This window comes from Phoenix dactylifera, chromosome 4 (genome assembly GCF_051530095.1).
Source record: "Phoenix dactylifera cultivar Ajwa chromosome 4, Ajwa_hap1_PhDact_Kaust_v1.1, whole genome shotgun sequence".
NCBI lineage: Eukaryota > Viridiplantae > Streptophyta > Magnoliopsida > Arecales > Arecaceae > Phoenix > Phoenix dactylifera.
In genome coordinates, this window is record NC_143193.1 from 16,251,367 (window position 1) to 16,271,095 (window position 19,729).

The following is a 19,729-nucleotide window of genomic DNA, read 5'->3' on the forward strand; positions in this document are numbered from 1 at the left end:
GCTAGCCTCATTTCCGAGGATGCCTTGGTGAACGTCGGTCTGAGCTCGGTCCCCACCGACCGTGAGCCCGCCACCACTTCTTCTTTTTTAGCTCTTTTCTCCTCTTTCCTTTCTTCTTTCCATCGGTTTCTTAGTTTCTAACCATCTCGTCCTTTTTGCAGAAATCGACGACGTCATGCAGTCGGACAAGGCAATGGCTGTTAGTAGGGCGTCCCTACTGGAAGCGGTCCGGAGGAAGAAACGGACTCCTCCGAGCGGGGTCCCACCGGCGAAGAAGCCCCGCCAGCAGGCGGCTCCGACGCCGACAGACGGGTCCGGGCCCACCGATCAGGGGGACGCCGCGGGCTCGGACCGACAGTTGATGCCGTATCAGCCCTCCGGTGATGAGACTATCGTTTTTCCGGAGGTGTCATCCGAGCGCGCCCGGGGCGGCCGGGTCGGACGCAGTCGGTCCCCAGCCCGATCTTCGACTCGGTCGGCTTCGGATGATACGAGAAGGGAGGGCGCGCCGAGGCCCCGGCCGAGCGGGACCCTGTCGATCTCTGGCGCGGCCCCTGCCCCGCGCACGGTTGGCATGACTCTCTCCCAAGCGATGGATAAGGGTAAGGCTGCAGAACCACCGTCCGGCTCCGGGGCGAAGTCGGGGTCGGCCTTCACTTTCGCCGGCGCCCGAAACCTCGTCGAGACGGTGCTGCTGGAGAGGGACCGTAGGCAGGTCCGGCAGATGAGCATCCCTGAAGTCGGAGCTGCCAGCTGCGTCTGTCTCATGTCGGTGAGTGTTCTTTTGGTCGCTTTCGTCGTTTATAGGCTCTGTTGATCCCCGTCTGACGCTCTCATTTTTCCTATCTCTTAGCTCGCCCAGTACATGATCCGCCTGGAGGAGAGCCACGAGGAACAGGCGAGGCTTCTGGCGAGGACCGAGAGCCGACTGAAAGCTGTAGAGGAGGGAGGCCAGGCTGCGGCGGGGAGGACGACCAGGGACCTCGAAACGAGGCTCCAGGTGGCCGAAGAGCGGGCACTCGGCTTCGCCGTCCTCGAGAGGCAACTGTTGGATGCTCAGGAGCAACTCAAGGTTGCCTCGGGTCTCGAAAACGAGATCAGGAAGGCGGAGGAGCGGGCCGAAAAGCAGTCCCGGAAGGCTGCCGACTTCCGGGAGAGGTGGGAGAAGGCCCAGCAGTCGGCCGACAACGCCCGCAACCGAACCCGATCTCTTGAAGCCAAGCTGGCCGAATTGGAGTCGGCCTTGGAGGGGACTCGTGCGAGCAACCAGGAGCTTCATTCGCGCCTGGAGGAGGCTGAGGCTGCTCGCGTCGCTGCCGAGGCGAGGCACATGGAGGCTCGGGCCGATCTGCTGAGGGTCTCCTCCGAGGCGGACGACCGGATTGTGGCGAAGGTCATGGAAGCGAAAGCTCAGATTACGGAGCGAGCGGAGGCTGCGCTGGCCGAGAAGAGCGTGGAGATCGGGCGTCAGGCGGTACAGGCCTATCGTCAGTCCGCCGAGTTCATCCGTGACATGTCGGACGCGGGGTCCGACTCCTTTGCCTTAGGCTTCGATGAAGGCCTGGCAAGAGTGTCCGCTAAATACCCCGGAATTGACCTGAGTGGGGTCTCCCTCCTCGACTCCCCTCCGATGCCATTGCCTGCCAATTCTCCAACCGTCTCCCCACCCTTCGTGGACGTGCTCGCCGTTCCCGACTCAGGGGTTCCTCCAAACTGACTCTCTGTACTTTTCTTTGTTCTTTTCTTTGTATGTTGGCGTTTTGCCATGTTGTATGGGTCTCGGCCCTGATGCAACGAAAGTTAATGCAAACAGAGTGTTTCCTCATTTCACTTTCGTCCTTCCTCTTCTTAACTCTTGGTAGCGTCTCGCCGACTCCTGACTCTTGAAGTTCTTCCGGCGCTAGGCCAGGCATCCGAGGATTAGGCCTCAGGAAATTCTTCCGGCGCTAGGCCAGGCATCCGAGGGTTAGGCCTCAGAAAATTCTTCCGGCGCTAGGCCAGGCATCCGAGGGTTAGGCCTCAGGAAATTCTTCCGGCGCTAGGCCAGGCATCCGAGGGTTAGGCCTCAGGAAATTCTTCCGGCGCTAGGCCAGGCATCCGAGGGTTGGGCCTCAGGAAATTCTTCCGGCGCTAGGCCAGGCATCCGAGGGTTGGGCCTCAGGAAATTCTTCCGGCGCTAGGCCAGGCATCCGAGGGTTGGGCCTCAGGAAATTCTTCCGGCGCTAGGCCAGGCATTCGAGGGTTGGGCCTCAGGAAATTCTTCCGGCGCTAGGCCAGGCATCCGAGGGTTGGGCCTCAGGAAATTCTTCCGGCGCTAGGCCAGGCATCCGAGGGTTCGGCCTCAGGAAATTCTTCCGGCGCTAGGCCGGGCATCCGAGGGTTGGGCCTCAGGAAATTCTTCCGGTGCTAGGCCAGGCATCCGAGGGTTAGGCCTCAGAAAATTCTTCCGGCGCTAGGCCGGGCATCCGAGGGTTGGGCCTCAGGAAATTCTTCCGACGCTAGGCCAGGCATCCGAGGGTTAGGCCTCAGGAAATTCTTCCGGCGCTAGGCCGGGCATCCGAGGGTTGGGCCTCAGAAAATTCTTCCGGCGCTAGGCCAGGCATCCGAGGGTTCGGCCTCAGGAAATTCTTCCGGCGCTAGGCCGGGCATCCGAGGGTTAGGCCTCAGGAAATTCTTCCGGTGCTAGGCCAGGCATCCGAGGGTTAGGCCTCAGGAAATTCTTCCGGCGCTAGGCCAGGCATCCGAGGGTTGGGCCTCAGGAAATTCTTCCACTGGTCGGCCAAGGCTGGCGCAAGCCGAGGCGACCGGTCGGGGCTTCAGGCTAGTCTGCTCCCGGGATGATCATCGGGTTAGCCTGGCATCCGAGGGCCGAGCCTCGGGGAATTCCGCTCGTTGGTCGGCCAAGGCTGGCGCAAGCCGAGGCGACCGGTCGGGGCTTCAGGCTAGTCTGCTCTCGGGATGATCATCGGGTTAGCCTGGCATCCGAGGGCCGAGCCTCGGAAAATTCCGCTCGTTGGTCGGCCAAGGCTGGCGCAAGCCGAGGCGACCGGTCGGGGCTTCAGGCTAGTCTGCTCCCGGGATGATCATCGGGTTAGCCTGGCATCCGAGGGCCGAGCCTCGGGGAATTCCGCTCGTTGGTCGGCCAAGGCTGGCGCAAGCCGAGGCGACCGGTCGGGGCTTCAGGCTAGTCTGCTCCCGGGATGATCATCGGGTTAGCCTGGCATCCGAGGGCCGAGCCTCGGGGAATTCCGCTCGTTGGTCGGCCAAGGCTGGCGCAAGCCGAGGCGACCGGTCGGGGCTTCAGGCTAGTCTGCTCCCGGGATGATCATCGGGTTAGCCTGGCATCCGAGGGCCGAGCCTCGGGGAATTCCGCTCGTTGGTCGGCCAAGGCTGGCGCACCATCTGTTGCGGGATTTTCACCCCGGCAACAGCCTTAGTCCCAACCGAGCCGAGCAGAAAGAGACCGCGTCCCTCACGAGGTATTGTCCGCTTTGGGCGCTCCGGTCCGCGCATCCAGCGCTGACGGAGGGAGACGTTTCCGGCCCGCGCGTCCAGCGCTGACGGGGGGATTGCCCTCACGGTTTTGTCCCACAAAAGGGCCCTCGTAAAACAAGATATCAGCTGAGCTTCCACTATCCACAAGAACACGCCTTACATCATAGTTTGCCATGGTGAGGGAGATTACCATGGCGTCATCGTGGGGGGTCTGAACCCCCTTTACATCCTCATCACAAAAAGTGATTACGTTGCCGACCCTCTGCCTCTTTGCGACGCCCGCCCCCGACGCCTCCGTCGAGCCCCCTGCGTTCCTCACGGGTCGGGGGCAGCCCCCAGTGATAGTGTGGATCACGCCCGCAACGGGTCGATTCTGCTCCCGAGGCCCCGGAGGAGCCGGGTCGGCCGGACGCGGGTCTGCCGGGGGACGTCGGTCGCTCACATATCGACCGAGACGCCCCCGGCGGATGAGAGCCTCGATCTCGTCCCGAAGCTGGAAGCAGTCTTCCGTGTCGTGGCCGTGGTCTCGGTGGTACTCACAGTACGCCCGAGAGGGCCTCTTCCCAGGAATCTTCCGCATCTATCTCGGGGCCGGGAGGTCCTCCCGCCCCTTGATCTCCATAAGGATCTTGGCCCGGGGAGTCAGGAGAAGGGTGTACCGATTGAAATGTCGGGGCGGAGAACGAGGGCGTGGGGCGCCGTGGTTCTTCGCCGGCGACGGGCTTCTGCGCCGACGCTGGGGCGTCGGGCTCCTCCTCTAGCGTGCCTCTTTCCGCCTTTTCTTCCCAAGCTTTGGAGGGATCTCGGCGGCCTCCTTGCTCCGGTGGGCGGCCGCCTCCTCGGCGTCCGCATACTGGTTCGCCCGGGACAACAGCTCTGGGAAGCTCCGCGGCAGGCGTTTGTCCAGGGAGAAGGTGAGTCTGCCCTTCCGGAAGCCACGCTTCAGGGCTGAAAGAGCTACCTCCTGACTCAGGCTCCGGACCTCCAGCGTAGCCCTGTTGAAGCGGGTAAGATAATCCCGCAGGCTTTCTCCCTCGTTTTGCCGGACATCAAAGAGGGAGTCGGAGACCAGTCGCCGCCGGCTACTGACGGCGAAATGAGTGACGAAGAGGCGAGTGAACTGGTCGAAGGACCGGATTGAGTCAGCCTCCAGCCCGGCGAACCATGCCCTCGCCGGGCCACGGAGGTTGCCGGGAAAGCCTTGCAGAGAAGGGGATCTGATGCTCCGTGGAGGAGCATAAGGGTCCTGAAACTCTCGACGTGATCCCGCGGGTCCGCCGCCCCGTCATAGGGCTCGATCGCCGGCATTTTGAACCCCGGCGGATTCGGGGTCCGCAGGATCCTCGAGGCAAGCGCCGGCTGGGAGGAGATCTCTAAGTCGGCGAAGGGATCTTTGGAATGGCCCTTCAGGACCTGGAGTTGTCGGTGGAGATCGTCCACCCGCCGGTCCAGGGAGCGCGACCGGTGGGTGGGAGACAAGGAGCGGCGAGAGGGGGACCGACTGGAGCGCGGGTTCCTCGAGGATTGGGGGGTCTGGGAACGTGCCCGGGCCCGCCTCTCGGACCCCGCGCAGCTCCGGTGGGAGGGTCCCGGCAGAATGGAGCGTGCTCGAGAATCCTCCTCGCGCCGGCGCTCATCCCCATGGGAGAGGAAGGAGCGCGGGTTGAGGAGGACAGGCGAATGCTCAGGCCGCGGCGGCTCCTGAGCCCGCTGCGGTGCCCGGAAAATCGCACCCTGCAGATTCTGCACCACCTCCGCGAGGGTGCAAACCTGTTGGGTTAGTTGGTCGAACTGGGCGGCTTCGACCGTCTGAACGGGCGGTGGGGAGGTGGAGTGTTGCTGAGAGTGTGTTGGAGATGCAGCGGCCTTCCGGCCAGAGGCGTGAGAGGCCCCGCGACCGGAAGCATTGGAAGCTCCACGACCACCTCGCCGTGCCATTACGATCGCTCTGAGATCCGGGCCCTCCTTCTAGCGCCAACTGTTGCTGGGGGTTCAAACCGAGAACGATTGGCACAGCGGTGTGAACGGGGTTCCCTTGGAATTGCTTCGGTTGCGCTCCACCTTCCGCCGGGGAACCTGCAAGCAAGCCTTGCACCACCACCGGGGTAGTGGGGGCCCTCCGACGATCAAGTTAGGGAAGATCGAAGGAGAAGGAGAGGTAGCAGGTAAGATGATACTCTGGAAAATCTTGCTTACCCTCCCCCTTCCCCCCCAGCCGCATATATACCAGGCTGGGGGGTTCTTTTGGGGATTGGTCATCGTGTGGCGCGATGGGGTTGCCACTGACATGGCCGTTACAGGGCGTCGTGGGGCAGCGCTGGGTACGGCTATGGCAGGGCGTAGTGGAGTTCCGCTTTGTACGGCTGTTACAGGGGATCGTGAAACAGCGTCGGATACGGCCGTTGCAGGGAGTAGTGGAGCAGGGGGCCGTGGCGTGCCTCAGAGGAACAGTCTGTTGTTGTCAGAGATTGCCGGCTCGGGGTCGGATTGCTGGATCAAGGGGCAGCCGACTCGGGGTCGGGCTGCGGAGCCGAAGATATCCGACCCGAGGTCGGATTGCTGGATCAAGGGGCAGCCGACTCGGGGTCGGGCTGCGGAGCCGAAGATATCCGACCCGAGGTCGGATTGCTGGATCAAGGGGCGGCCGACTCGGGGTCGGGCTGCGGAGCCGAAGATATCCGACCCGAGGTTGGATTGCTGGATCAAGGGGCGGCCGACTCGGGGTCGGGCTGCGGAGCCGAAGATATCCGACCCGAGGTCGGATTGCTGGATCAAGGGGCAGCCGTAGTCTTCCCGGGCGCGCGTGCTAGTCACGTGGGGCATGGTGGCTAAGTTCCCCCGTAACAAATACAATAATTAAGAATATGTTACAAGTTAATTCGATACATCATTAATAAGTCTGTCACTCTCGATACATTAGTATAATGAGATTAAGATGTATTTCAATAATTATTAATGAGATAAAATTTGTGATAGAAAAGGGATAGTAAAATCTAAATTCTAATTTGGCAAAGTTTCAAGTGAAACATACTCTTAAGTGGACAATAGTAATTTTCATTGTTTGGAGTATGTAGCACTACCATGACATATATTCAAAATTGCTTAAAGGTTATTTCATTGATTATATGGATGAATCTAACCTTAAGTTGCAGCAAAGTGTGGATTGAGTCGACCCCAAGATTGATTGAGTCGACCCCGGCACATCAAGAAACCATCTGGCACACTTCTGCAAAAATGGCACGGATGAACAGTACTTGGGTCGACCCAAGAAAAGGATGAGTCGACCCAATCCTCAAGCCTTAAGAAAACAGTTCTCTAGAAACCCTGAGAGGGTCGACCCAAATGAAACTTGAGTCGACCCCAAGTTAACATGAGTCGAACCAAAGGCAATGACATTCAAAAATAGGTTCTCTGGAAACCCTGAGAGGGTCGACCCAAGTGGAAGTTGAGTCGACCCAACTGAACCTTGAGTCGACCCAAAAAGGTGTTGAGTCGACCCAAGTGAAGGAAGGCTGAAATGCAAGGTTCTGTGGTTCTGAGAGGGTCGACCCCAGTAAAAGTTGAGTCGACCCAAGTGAAAGTTGGGTCGACCCCAGTAAAAGTTGAGTCGACCCAAGCACGGGCAGAAGCATAACGGCTAGTTCTGTAGAAGTACTTTTTGACCTCCCAACAGTGAGTAACGGCTAGTTTTTGAATTCTAACCATTGGGGCTTGTCCAATGGATGAAGGAAACTATTTAAAGTGATACTATTCATCAGAGGAAATATTCTTTAGCAAAATATCAAAGCTTACACAAGAAAGACAAGTGCCCTAATCTTCTTCATCCAAGTGCTTCATTCAAGAGTCAAAAGGAAGTGGTTGAGCAGATTCCAAGAGATATTAAGAGCTCCATCCACCCTTGAAGAGTGAAGCATTCTTGACAAAGAAGAGAGAAGTCTCATCAAGCGATAACTATTCTCTAAACTCTTCTTTGTAGCTTATATATGTTATATTTGCTCATCTAGGAGCTTCAACTTTTTTCTTTCTTTTTATTAATCACCTTGTAAAGGTTTGTTGGTGAGCCCGCAAAACCAACGGTGTAGGTTTATTGGTGAACCCGTAAAACTAATTGTGAAGGTTCGTTGGTGAGCCCGTAAAACCAACATAGGTTCTTGGTGATCCCGGAAAACCAAAGTGTAAAGGTTTTTGGATTGTGAGCCCGGAAAATAATCCAACTGTAATCCGCGGAATTATAGTGAATTCCCAAGGGGTCGCTTGGGGAGTGGACGTAGGTGCTTAGGAGAGCACCGAACCACTATATTTCTTGTGTGTTTGTATTGTGCATTGTTCTAATTTCACTAACTCATCAATTGACTAAAGTAAGATAGCTAAAAATTAAGAAAAACCAATTCACCCCCCCCTCTTGGCTTGTCACCTTGGGCAACACCTACCCGCCATTGCTAAAGAAAAGAAAAAAAAAGGATGAGAGAGTTTCAGCCCTTATTCAAAAAATCCAACAACACCCATCCTCGACTGCGTCACTTCGAGGAGAGAGATGGCCCGACTGCATCGAGATTTCATGACAGCTTAGCTTGCAAGCCTATTGTTGTTGATGTTGATTGGTGGCTGATTGCTACAGGTTCTAGACAGTAATAATCATATCTTGAACTTGCCACATGAGTAGTTAGAACTGCTTAAGAGTTACCACTGGTGCTGCCTATGGTTCCAGTGGGGGTGAAGCTTTTTGCGGGCTCTATAAAGGCCATCAGACTCTTTTGGTGTATTTGGTTATGCATTGGAAGGTGCTAGTTGCATCCTTCAAGACTTTATAGCCACGAACTATTCGATTCCTAGGGTGAGACCTCTTACAATAGGATTATTGGCTCTTCCTCTAGTACCAATCTGTTGTTGTTGAGAATCGACTTGGCTCAAGCGCCGAGTAGGATAGATATTGAAGGGCTTGATGGTGAGCTACTCGGGTCGTATGAGGCTACAATTTGGAGTGTGTCCAAGGTTTTCCTCTGCGACTAAGCTCCGAACTAAAATAATAAAGACGAAGAAGTCTTTTTTTCAAAGTATATTTGGCGGTAGACCCTCCAATGCCTATGTCAGGACGATATTTAGAAAATAAAGAAGGTTCTCAATGGATGACAGTGTAATAATCTATCAGGGCACCATAGCACTTACCTGAAATTCGGACAAGGAGAGTGGATTGTATTGGTGAAGGCGAATGCCTGTTGCCTAGAAATTTGAGCATATGGGTGAACTGCGATTGGCAGGCCTCCATATGGTCTAATAATCAGGCGCGGCGTTTCACATGTATGTCATGCTCCGCTTGGCTCATTGGCGTGACTTCGAAAATTACTAAGATCATAACCAAAGTGTCCCTAGCTATAGGGGTTTTTGATATTTGAAGAGTCATCCGCATGCTTCTAAATTTGCCATGTGGCAAACTCAGGTTGTCGATTCACGGGCTTTGTGGTAGGCTTTGATTGGCTGGCTCTTTGTATGGACTATGGTTGGTACCAATGCAGATCAACAATCTCGAATATTTTGTTCAAAAAATTCCAATGGATCTAAATTATTAAGATTGCCCCAAGATGATACATCTTTTTAAATTTAGAATGCTGGTCCAAGGTCAAATTGGTCCCTGAATCCTCGTGACATGCAAGGCATTACTAATTATCAATATATATAGTATAATAAGGATAAACATAACTAATATATAAACACAAAATAGAGATAACATATAACCATATCCGTTCATAAAGAAATAATAAATCATAATTATTTTAGACTGAATTTTCTGCAGGATTTGTGCACTCCAAAGCTTAGCCCGCATCAACTCAATTTATCTTAACTCGCGGTTTCAGACAGTATAGATATTCTCACCTTGCTTCGCGCCTAAAATCACGCTGATTTTAGCGGCGTGATTCTAGGCGTAAGAATATCCCAGCCCAATCCCGCTACACTGTGACCATATCCGTTGGCCAACCCGGCCCTTTTCTTTTTTTCCAAAAAAAGTAATCTGAGGATAAATTTTCGACACGGGGTCCAGGTGCCCATGGGGATCGCCTTTTCCAGATAGATGAGTGAGGAGAAAAAAACAACCACAATATAAAGTCACAAATAGACAGAGGCATGTGGGAGAAAAATAAAAATAAAAAAAATAAAAATAGTATTTACGTAATCACGTTGGAAAATAATCTAAAATTGGGATTCTGGGTCCAGCCTTGCACGGTTTGCGTGCACGAGAGAGAGAAAGAAAATCACTTAATTAATCAATAAAACAATATAAACACATAGCATGTCAAAAATAGGCATGCAAGAGGAGAGAGGAGAGAGGAGAGAGAGGGATAAACAGGAGGGGAAGCCGTGTGTGAGAAAGAGGCCGGGGGCACGAGAAGACGAAAGTGGGGGTGAGTCTTAGCCCCAAAAAAAAGGGGGTGGTGAGAGAGAAGGGGCAAGGAAAAGGAAAGAAACGAAAAAAGGGGAGGGGAGGCGAAGGGCGCCACGGGATTGGAGAAGCCGGGAAAAGGAGATCAGAGAGGCGGAATGGAATCTCGTGGATCGGGTCAAGCAGCAGCGCAGAGAGCGAGAATTGGAAAGCCCAGGAAACTCGCTTTCTTCTCCTCCTCCTTCCCCTCCGTTAAATCCTCTGCTTGTTAGATCCCTAATTTTCGTTCTCGATCCTCCAGCAATCCTTTTGGATTCCTTTTTTTCATTTTTCGGTGGCCTCCATTGTTGTCTTGTCGCGTAATCCTCAAGAATTTATTCATTCTTCCACCAAAAGGCTGTATATATTTATAAAGGAAGGGTAGATGACTTGTAGGAGGAGCGGAAGTAGATAGATACCTCTTTTTGTTGTTATACTTCTTTCCATTTTTTTAATAAGAGCTCCATGTGGTTGGATTTGGTCCAAGATCTATTTCGTATTTTGATTTTTGCCTTTCTTGAACGTTTATTTGGTCGGCTGGTTTTTTTTAATGGTTTTTTGAGGTGGGCGTGATCATCTTTCGTGGAGATTTTTAGAGCTTTTTGAGGATATCAGAAAACAGCTGTGGAGGAAAATAAATAAAGGGAAAAGAAACAGGGAGAGAAGATTCCATCCAGTCCTCTTGTCTCATTACTTGGAGATGGCCCAAGGAATCTGCTTTTTCTTGCTTGCTTGAAAAACAATTCGCCTTTGAGAATTTCTGGCTCTTCCACCGGCGTCGATCGGATTGGGGTGAATCGGACAGGGCGGCCGTCGGCTGTGGCGGGCGGAGAGTAGAAGGCTTGACAGCGGGGGAAGAAAGGGGGGTATCGACGGATCCGTCGGGAGAAAACGGGAGGCTCGGCTGCCTGGCTGGTCTGGAGTGCATATTGGATATAATTAGGGCCCTCCGGATGGGGTCCTGCCTGTGGTCGGACGGGCGTAGCAGCTCGTCCAGCCCGTTGTCCCCGTCATCTCCCGTGTCGGGGGCCAAGCAGCCCCGGAAGGGGTCGCGGAAGCGGCAGGGATCCCGGCGATCCTCCTTCGACACCCGCAGGGAGGAGCAGCTACACAGGATACCCGGGAGGATGTTCCTTAACGGGGGCAGCAGCGTTGCCTCGCTCTTTACCCAGCAGGGCAAGAAGGGGCTCAACCAGGATGCTATGATTGTGTGGGAGGTTCGTTTTCCTGAGCTCTTATTTGTATCGTTGTTCCGCGCAATATCCTTATCATGTTAAGAATTTTCATAATTCACTTGATGATGCCGAGTTATGATTTGAAGAACTTTCAACACCTAACAAGCTTTTCCGTTTTATGGTGGTCACTTATTGTTTTCTGTTTTGGGCTTGAGGGAATGATTTACTTCCATTGGACATAGATAAGATAGAGCGAGAGATTTTGTTCCGGCTATCCAGCCAATCATTCCTTGGGTTTTGTATACCACTGCTATAATATCTTTTGATTTCTGCTTTCATCATGCTTATTTTGTTATAATTATTTTTGGAGACACTTTGCTTTAAGATTGTATTATATTAGGGTCCTTTGCATATACTATTTGAGAAATTTGGGAGGTTTCTTTATTTCCTCTCATTTTCTTCTCTCTTCTACAATAATTAGTGTTGAATGTTTGAGATTCTTCTCGTTAATGCTATCAGTGGAGCACTTTTATTTTGCTGAGCCACTGGATTCTGCTATCGCAATTCGTATTAGTCTTTCTTGAAATATATGGAGATTGATTTATAGCTTCTTAGACTAGGAGAGATTCATATTGTCACGCCCCCGACCTGAAATTGCGAGCTGGAGGTCCGCGCCAACCGCCGCACACCCGTAGAGAACTCTCCCCACAAGCATGCAAGGCATCTTAACCAAACATCTCAATTATATAAATCTAAAATAATTCATCTAAATAAATACAATTTTATTTCATGAACTAATTCAAATCATAAAGTCTCATAGTTCTAAATATGCAGCGGAACAATAAATTTACCAACATGCAAAACTTTGTTATTTAAATAACAAAACATTGCAATGTCTAACAATCATAATAATTGTCCAAGATGACAGTTCAACTTAAATAAATCCTAATTTAAAAATAGCTTGTGCTACAATCCTTCTAGTCGTTCTCCCATTTTGAAACCTTAATAGGTTAGTTCTTGGAATCTGTAAAACAATAAAAAATTGTATAATGAGCTAAACAGCCCAGTAAGTAATAAATAACTTAACTAAACAATTTATATAATAATATAAAATATAAATACAAATTACGACGAATCAGCATAATGACATAATCAATTCCTTTTCGATCACAAATCCATTGAATTCCGTATCTTTCAAATATCTGTATATATAATCATAAATCCGATTCGAGACAAATCACATTCAACTCAACGGCCTTTAACTATGACCACACTTATACCCTGTGGCTAAGCTAGAGACAAAACCACACTTATACCCTGCGGAGTGGGCCAGAATACCACACTTATACCTTGCGGAGTGGGCCAGAATACTGCACTTATACCCTGCGGAGTGGACCAGAATACCACACTTATACCCTGTGGTGGGGTTAGAATTACCAATGCATAACCCCCAATTGGTAAGATCCAGAAAATAGTTAGGCCGAGAGATCCAAATCTGATGCACATTAAATTCTTTTTGTAACATAATAGATATATCATAATCCAATCTAAATATGCATATATGATGTAAAAACAGTAGATATAACAATAGTCCGAAAAATATTATTCCAATTCACATATCTATTTTTCATTCAAATCATCATCTTGTAAAATTCATAAATCACATATAAATTCATTAACAATTTATTCGATACAAAAATAATATTATATAAATGAAGAGTCTAGTAAAGTCAGTTCATTACTTACATCGAACGCGATCTACAACAAATCCAATTAATCTCACAAATTTCTCTCAGAACCTAATATCCAAAAATCATATTTTTCTTTTAAATTTTATCACAATATATTTAAAACTTAAATTTTTTCATTTTCTCAGGACCGACCTTGTAGAAGTGTCTAGCACCTCGTGTTCGGGTTCATACCCGTAAACCACCCTCCCTTTATTTTATTATTATCATTTTTTTTCTTTATTTTTTTTCTTTTTGTTTCTTTTCTTTTATTTTTCTTTTTCTTTTCTTTTATTTTCTTTCCTTTCCTTCTCTTTTCTTTTTCTTTTCTTTTCTTCTCTTCTTCTCCAGAAGCTTCCTCTCCTCTCTCTTTTTTTTTCTTCTCCTCCCCTTCCCCTCTTTTCCCGTGACCATGGAGGGGGAGGCGCGACCCCATGTAGAGGCTCGGGAGTGGGGGTAGCCTGAGGCCGGCGGCCGGCCGGCGGTGCCCGCGGCTTGCGGTGGCAGCCCTCTCTCCGTCCCATGGAGAAGAGAGGGCTTGGGATGGGGGCGACCGACCCTCTCTTCTTTCCATGGAGGAGAGAGAGAGCTCAAGAGAGGAAGAGCCCGCGGCGGAGACCAACAGCATCGGCGACGCTCACGGCCGCACACGGGTAGGTCCCCTCTTCCTTCTCTTCTTCTTTCTTTCTCTTTTTTTTTTCAAATGGTATAACAAGGAGGTGAAGCTAGGAACCTTACCTCAGCCCCGGCGAAGATCCGACGGCTTCTTTCCGGCGGCAAACGGAGGAAAAGAACCTCCCGAACCAAAAAGGAGCAGGCTTCAACGGCTCTCTGCCTCTCTCTCTCTCGGGTGCTGCACGAGGAAGAAGATCGCCCAAGGAAGGAGGGGACTTGGGGTCTGGCAGCTGCTCTTCGGGTGGTCTCAAAAGGGAGGAGAAAGACGCCCTAAAACAGAGGATCCCGTCTACTTCGGGATGGATCTCCCTCCTCACAGTGCACCCTCACGTGCGACGCATGTGAGGCCGAATCTGGTGGCTGGGTCGGTCAAGTGGACCGAGCCCAATTCCAGGTCTTACATCCTTCTCCCCTTAAAAGAAATTTTGTCTATGAAATTTTCGTACATGCAGTTCAAGAGTAGAGAATACTTCTTCCAAATCAAGTCATAACACTCTTCAAATCAAAGTCGTCTCGTCTGACCAATGTCAAATAATTTCATTCACCATACTTCCTCTGCACACTCTAATTTAAACCTCAACATACTCATGTCAAGTTTAGGTTTTTTTTCTAGAATTACTTGCTTAGTGGTACATTCATTATTATGTCTTAATTCGTGTGAACACTTTCGAAATTCAAAAGTTCATATTCTTCTTTTGACAATTAATCCAAAAAAAATGTTAAGTAACTATTTAATCTTTTCTAGCAGCATAATAAGTTGTCTAACAAAAAGTAGTGGGCATGGCTAGACAATAAATAGAAATAAATATTGGGACTAGATTAATACCTGTCGTCAACACATCAGAAGCCTGTGTAAGTGCAAATACTCTTTCTCGAGTCTTTGGCCCCGGCTTTCTTCCATTGCCTGAGTAGATCTATTCTCGTTTCTTTGTGGGCAGTCTGTAATTTTATGACCTATCTTACCGAATCTAAAGCAGGCACCGATGTTCCAATGGCAATCCTTGTCAGCATGAGCCTTACCGCATCTGGAACATTTATTGCTATTCATCTGCTTAGGGTTGTCACTTGTTGATTTCTTGTTTGAACTCTCGGTGTTTTCATTGCTTTGCCCCTGAAATTCATTTGACCTGTTCCTCTTCTTTTGATTTCTTTCTCTCTCCAATCGTTCATCATTAACTTTCCTTTCAATTATTAAAGCCTTATTTACCACAGTTGTATAGGTAGTCAATTCATAAGGTACGACTTGTTTTCTAATTTCAGTCTTTAGTCCCATCTCAAATTATGCGCTCGATCTAGCTCATCCTCGACTAACTTTGGAACAAATTTAGCTAGCTCGGTAAATTTAGCTTCGTATTCTGCAACGGTCATATTCCTTTGCTTTAGATGAATAAACTCCTGCTCTTTTTGCATCCTTACACTCCGAGGAAAATACTTATCATAAAATGCTCCTCGAAATCTTTTCCAAGTGAGTGGCTCCCTGTCTTGCTCATATTTATGTTTCAACATCCGCCACCAGTTGAATGCCTCACCTTACATCATGTATGATACCTAAAGAATATTTTTGTCGTCCCGGTATCTCTGAACGGCGAACGCTTTCTCCATCTCTGTAAGCCAATTGTTAGCTTCCAAAGGCTCCATAGTCCCCTTGAAGGCTGGAGGAGCCAGCTTCTTGAACTCAACTATATTACTACGCTGCTCGTACTGCTCTCCTCGTCTTGCATGGTGCAACGACGTTTGTTGTTGTCGAACCTGTTGCTGTTGTATCTGTTGTTGCATCTGGATCATACCAACTAAAGTCTGCATAACCTGGCCTAAGCCTGGTTCTTGTTGTCTTCTCTGAGTATTACTAGCAGGATTGACAACTCTCTCCTGTTGAGGGATGTTACTGTCCGAATCAAGCGCTACCATTACACCAAAACCCGTAGGTGTTAGTGAAGACGCAACTTTATTTTCTTAAAGTAGCGCTGGGGCCCATAGCGGCACGAGTCGACTTCGACCAAGCCTCGCCCGACTCCGGACTCCGACAGGGCCTCGCCAGTGGGTTCAGGGACCCCCTAGTGGTATAACCCATCCTACTCCTCCAGCGCATCCACGTTGGCAGGCGGCAGGACTGACTCGGCCCTTCAGGCCTCCGCCAACGTTGACTCGGCCCCTCAGGCCTCCGCCAACAATCCCCCCCAACGTGATGCTTGGGTTTCGAACTCGAGACCTATGGCTCTGATACCAATTGTCAGGATCAAGCGCTACCATTACACCAAAACCCGCAGGTGTTAGTGAAGGCGCAACTTTATTTTCTTAAACTAGCGCAGGGGCCCATAGCGCCACGAGTCGATTCCGACTAAGCCTCGCCCGACTCCAGACTCCGACAGGGCCTCGCCAGTGGGTTCAGGGACCCCCTAGTGGTATAACCCGCCCTACTCCTCCAGCGCATCCATGTTGGCAGGCGGCAGGACTGACTCGGCCCTTCAGGCCTCCGCCAACGTTGACTCGGCCCCTCAGGCCTCCGCCAACAGTTACCAACTTGTTGGGGTGTGCTGCCATTTTGCGGGTTTGGTGCCATATCAGTAGCTCCGCAAGTAATCTTTTTCATCCGATGTGGAGGCATCCTGATCTATATCTATCAGATAGCAGCATGCCAATAATAAGCTTACCAGTTAATTACAAGTATATAGGATGGTTGTTACAATCATCATAAACTAACGTCCCAATATCCCTAGTGTCTACCCACCTACACTCATGTCATGTTAGATTTTCTTATCTTACAATTTATCCATTCATGCTCTGATACCACTTAAGTTGTCATGCCCCCGACCCGAGATCACGAGCCGGAGGTCCGCGCCAACTGCCGCACACCCGTAGGAAAATCTTCCTACGAGCATGCAAGGCATCTTAACCAAATATATCAATTATATAAATCTAAAATAATTCATCTAAATAAATGCAATCTTATTCCATGGACTAATTCAAATCATAAAGTCTCACAGTTCTAAATATGCAGCGGAACAATAAATTTACCAACATGCAAAACTTAGTTCTTTAAATAACAAAACATTGCAATGTCTAACAATCATAATAATTGTCCAAGATGACAGTTCAATTCAAAAATAGCTTGTGCTACAATCTTTCTAGTTGCTCTTCCATTTTGAAACCTCGATAGATTAGTTCTTGGAATATGGAAAACAACAAGAAATTGTATAATGAGCTAAACAGCCCAGTAAATAATAAATAACTTAACTAGATAATTTATATAATAACATAAAATATAAATACAAATTACAACGAATCAGCATAATGACATAATCAATTCCTTTTCGAACAGAAATCCATTGAATTCCGTATCTTTCAAATATCCGTATATATAATTATAAATCCGACTCGAGATAAATCACATTCAACTCAACAGCGTTTAACTATGACCACACTTATATCCTGTGGCTAAGCCAGAGACAGAGCCACACTTATACCCTGTAGAGTGGGCTAGAATACCGCATTTATACCCTGCGGAGTGGGCCAGAATACCACACTTATACCCTGCGGAGTGGGCCAGAATACCACACTTATACCCTATGGTGGGGTCAGAATTGCCAATGCATAACCCCCAATTGTGGGGTCCAGAATATAGTCAGGCTGAGAGATCCAAATCTGATGCACATCAAATTTTTTTTGTAACATAATAGATATATTATAATTTGATCTAAATATGCATATATGATGTAAGAACAATAAATATAACAATAGTCCGAAAAATATTATTTCAATTCACATATCTATTTTTCATTTAAATCATCATCTCGTAAAATTCATAAATCACATATAAATTCATTAACAATTTATTCGATGCAAAAATAATATTATATAAATGAAAAGTCTAGAAAAGTCAGTTCATTACTTACATCGAACGCGATCCACAACAAATCCAATTAATCTCACAAATTCCTCGCAGAACCTAATATCCAAAAATCATATTTTTATTTTAAAATTTATCACAATATATATTAAACTTAAATTTTAACATTCTCCCAAGGCCGACTCTGCAGAAGTGTCTAGCACCCCGGGTTCGGGTTCATGCCCATAAACCATCCTCCCTTTATTTTATTATTATCATTTGTTTTTCTTTCTTTCTTTTTTTTCTTTTTGTTTCTTTTCTTTCCTTTTTCTTTTTCTTTTCTTTTCTTTTTCTTTTCTTTTCTTCTCTTCTTCTCCAGAAGCTTCCTCTCCTCTCTTTTTTTTTTCTTCTCCCCTTCCCCTCTTCTCCCGTGACCATGGAGGGAGAGGCGCGACCCTATGTAGAGGCTCGGGAGTGGGGGCGGCCTGAGGCCAACGGTCGGCCGGCCGGCGGTGCCCACGGCTCGCGGTGGCCAGCCCTCTCTCCATCCCATGGAGGAGAGAGGGCTCGGGAGGGCGGCGACTGACCCTCTCTTCTTTCCATGGATGAGAGAGAGAGCTCAAGAGAGGAAGAGCCCGCGGCGGGGACCAGCAGCGTTGGCGACACTTGCGGCCGCACACAAGTAAGTCCCCTCTTCCCTCTCTTCTTCTTTCTTTCTCTCTCTTTTTTTTTTCAAATGGTATAACAAGGAGGTGAAGCTAGGAACCTTACCTCAGCCCCGGCGAAGATCCAGGGCGGCAAACAGAGGAAAAGAACCTCCCGAACCAAAGAGGAGCGGGCTTCAACGGCCTCTCCCGCTCTCGGGTGGCTGCATGAGGAAGAAGATTGCCCAAGGAAGGAGGGGACTTGGGGTCTGGCAGCTCCTCTTCGGGTGGTCTCAAAGGAGAGGAGAAAGATGCCCTAAAACGGAAGTTCCCATCTACTTCGGGATGGATCTCCCTCCTCACAGTGCACCCTCACGTGCGATGCACGTGAGGCCGAATCTAGTGGCTGGGCCGGTCAAGTGGACCGGGCCCAGTTCCAGGTTCTCACACATATCATGCTAGCTCTTTGTATCTAATCTACTTTCTGATCTCTACATGTTTTCCGAATATGACTTGTTTAGTTATTTGAATCAGATCAGGCTGCTGTTTTAGGAAAGCAATTTCTTTGCTTTATGGCTATAAAATCTACATGACCATCTTGAACTTTCTAAGTAGTGGCGGTTTGAAATATAATCATATTTTCAGAGTGTGGATTGGTAATTTGATTTATTTTGTGATGAAGATGGTGTTGAGCGTGTCTTGATTTCAACCCAGATGCAGCAGCAACTGCAGATTCCTTATTTTATTTGGTTTCTTCTGTTTCAAACCCATGTAAACCCGGTTTATTTGGGTTGGTTTTTTTACCCAGTTTTAACCCGGTTCATATACATATATACATATACATATACATATACATATACATATACATATACATATACATATATATATATATATGCTGTAGGGTTAGAGTAGAACGGGTTGAGGAGATAAGAGACGGCACAAAAAACAAATAGAGGAAAGAAAATAGGGTGTATGGGGATTTGGGTTTGTGAGCAAAAGAAAAAACAAAACTTTGTAATCTCCTGTTATATACTGAATTTCTAGTTTGCTGTCTTCACCGTAGTGGCGGTTTGAAATATAAACATATTTTCAGAGTGTGGATTGGTAATTTGTTTTATTTTGTGATGATGATGGTGTTGAGCGTGTCTTGATTTCAACCGAGATGCAGCAGCAACTGCAAATTCCTTATTTTATTTGGTTTCTTATGTTTCAAACCCATGTAAACCCGGTTTATTTGGGTTGGTTTCTTTACCTAGTTTTAACCCGGTTCATACATATATATACATACATACATATATATATATATACATACATACATATATATATATATATACATACATACATATATATATATACATATATATACATACATACATATATATATATATACATATATATACATACATACATATATATATATACATATATATATATATATGCTGTAGGGTTAGAGTAGAACGGGTTGAGGAGATAAGAGGCGGCACAAAAAACAAACAGAGGAAAGAAAACAGGGTGTATGGGGATTTGGGTTTGTGAGCAAAAGAAAAAACAAAACTTTGTAATCTCCTGTTATATACTGAATTTCTAGTTTGCTGTCTTCACCGTGGACGTAGGCAAATCTTGCCGAACCACGTAAATATTGTGTGTGATCTGTTTTTCCCTTTCTTGCTTTGTGATATACTCGTTGTCTTGAAGGTTTTGATTTAGATCTTCCTTAACAAATTGGTATCAGAGCCGGATTATCCTTGATTGAAGACTGTTTTGCGATGGCG

General features: G+C 48.3%; 2 protein-coding genes across 3 annotated transcripts in view; both read left to right on the forward strand.

Annotated features, from left to right (window-relative positions):
• Positions 1–561: 561 nt before the first annotated feature.
• On the forward strand, positions 562–8,158 carry LOC149753683 (uncharacterized). The gene is made up of 3 exons (XM_089930364.1): positions 562–772; positions 854–1,474; positions 8,114–8,158. The coding sequence occupies exons 1-3, from the start codon at positions 575–577 to the stop codon at positions 8,156–8,158; spliced, it is 864 nt and encodes a 287-aa protein (XP_089786490.1). The 5' UTR covers positions 562–574.
• Positions 8,159–9,792: 1,634 nt separating this feature from the next.
• The window catches only part of LOC103697425 (putative protein phosphatase 2C 33), a 34,499-nt gene continuing 24,562 nt past the window's right edge, over positions 9,793–19,729 (forward strand). The window contains exon 1 of one of the 2 annotated variants that reach the window (XM_039118905.3): positions 9,793–11,127. In XM_039118905.3, coding sequence (XP_038974833.3) covers positions 10,864–11,127 — 264 coding nt within the window. In that variant the 5' untranslated portion in view covers positions 9,793–10,863. The other variant, XM_039118906.3, reaches the window with a different exon arrangement.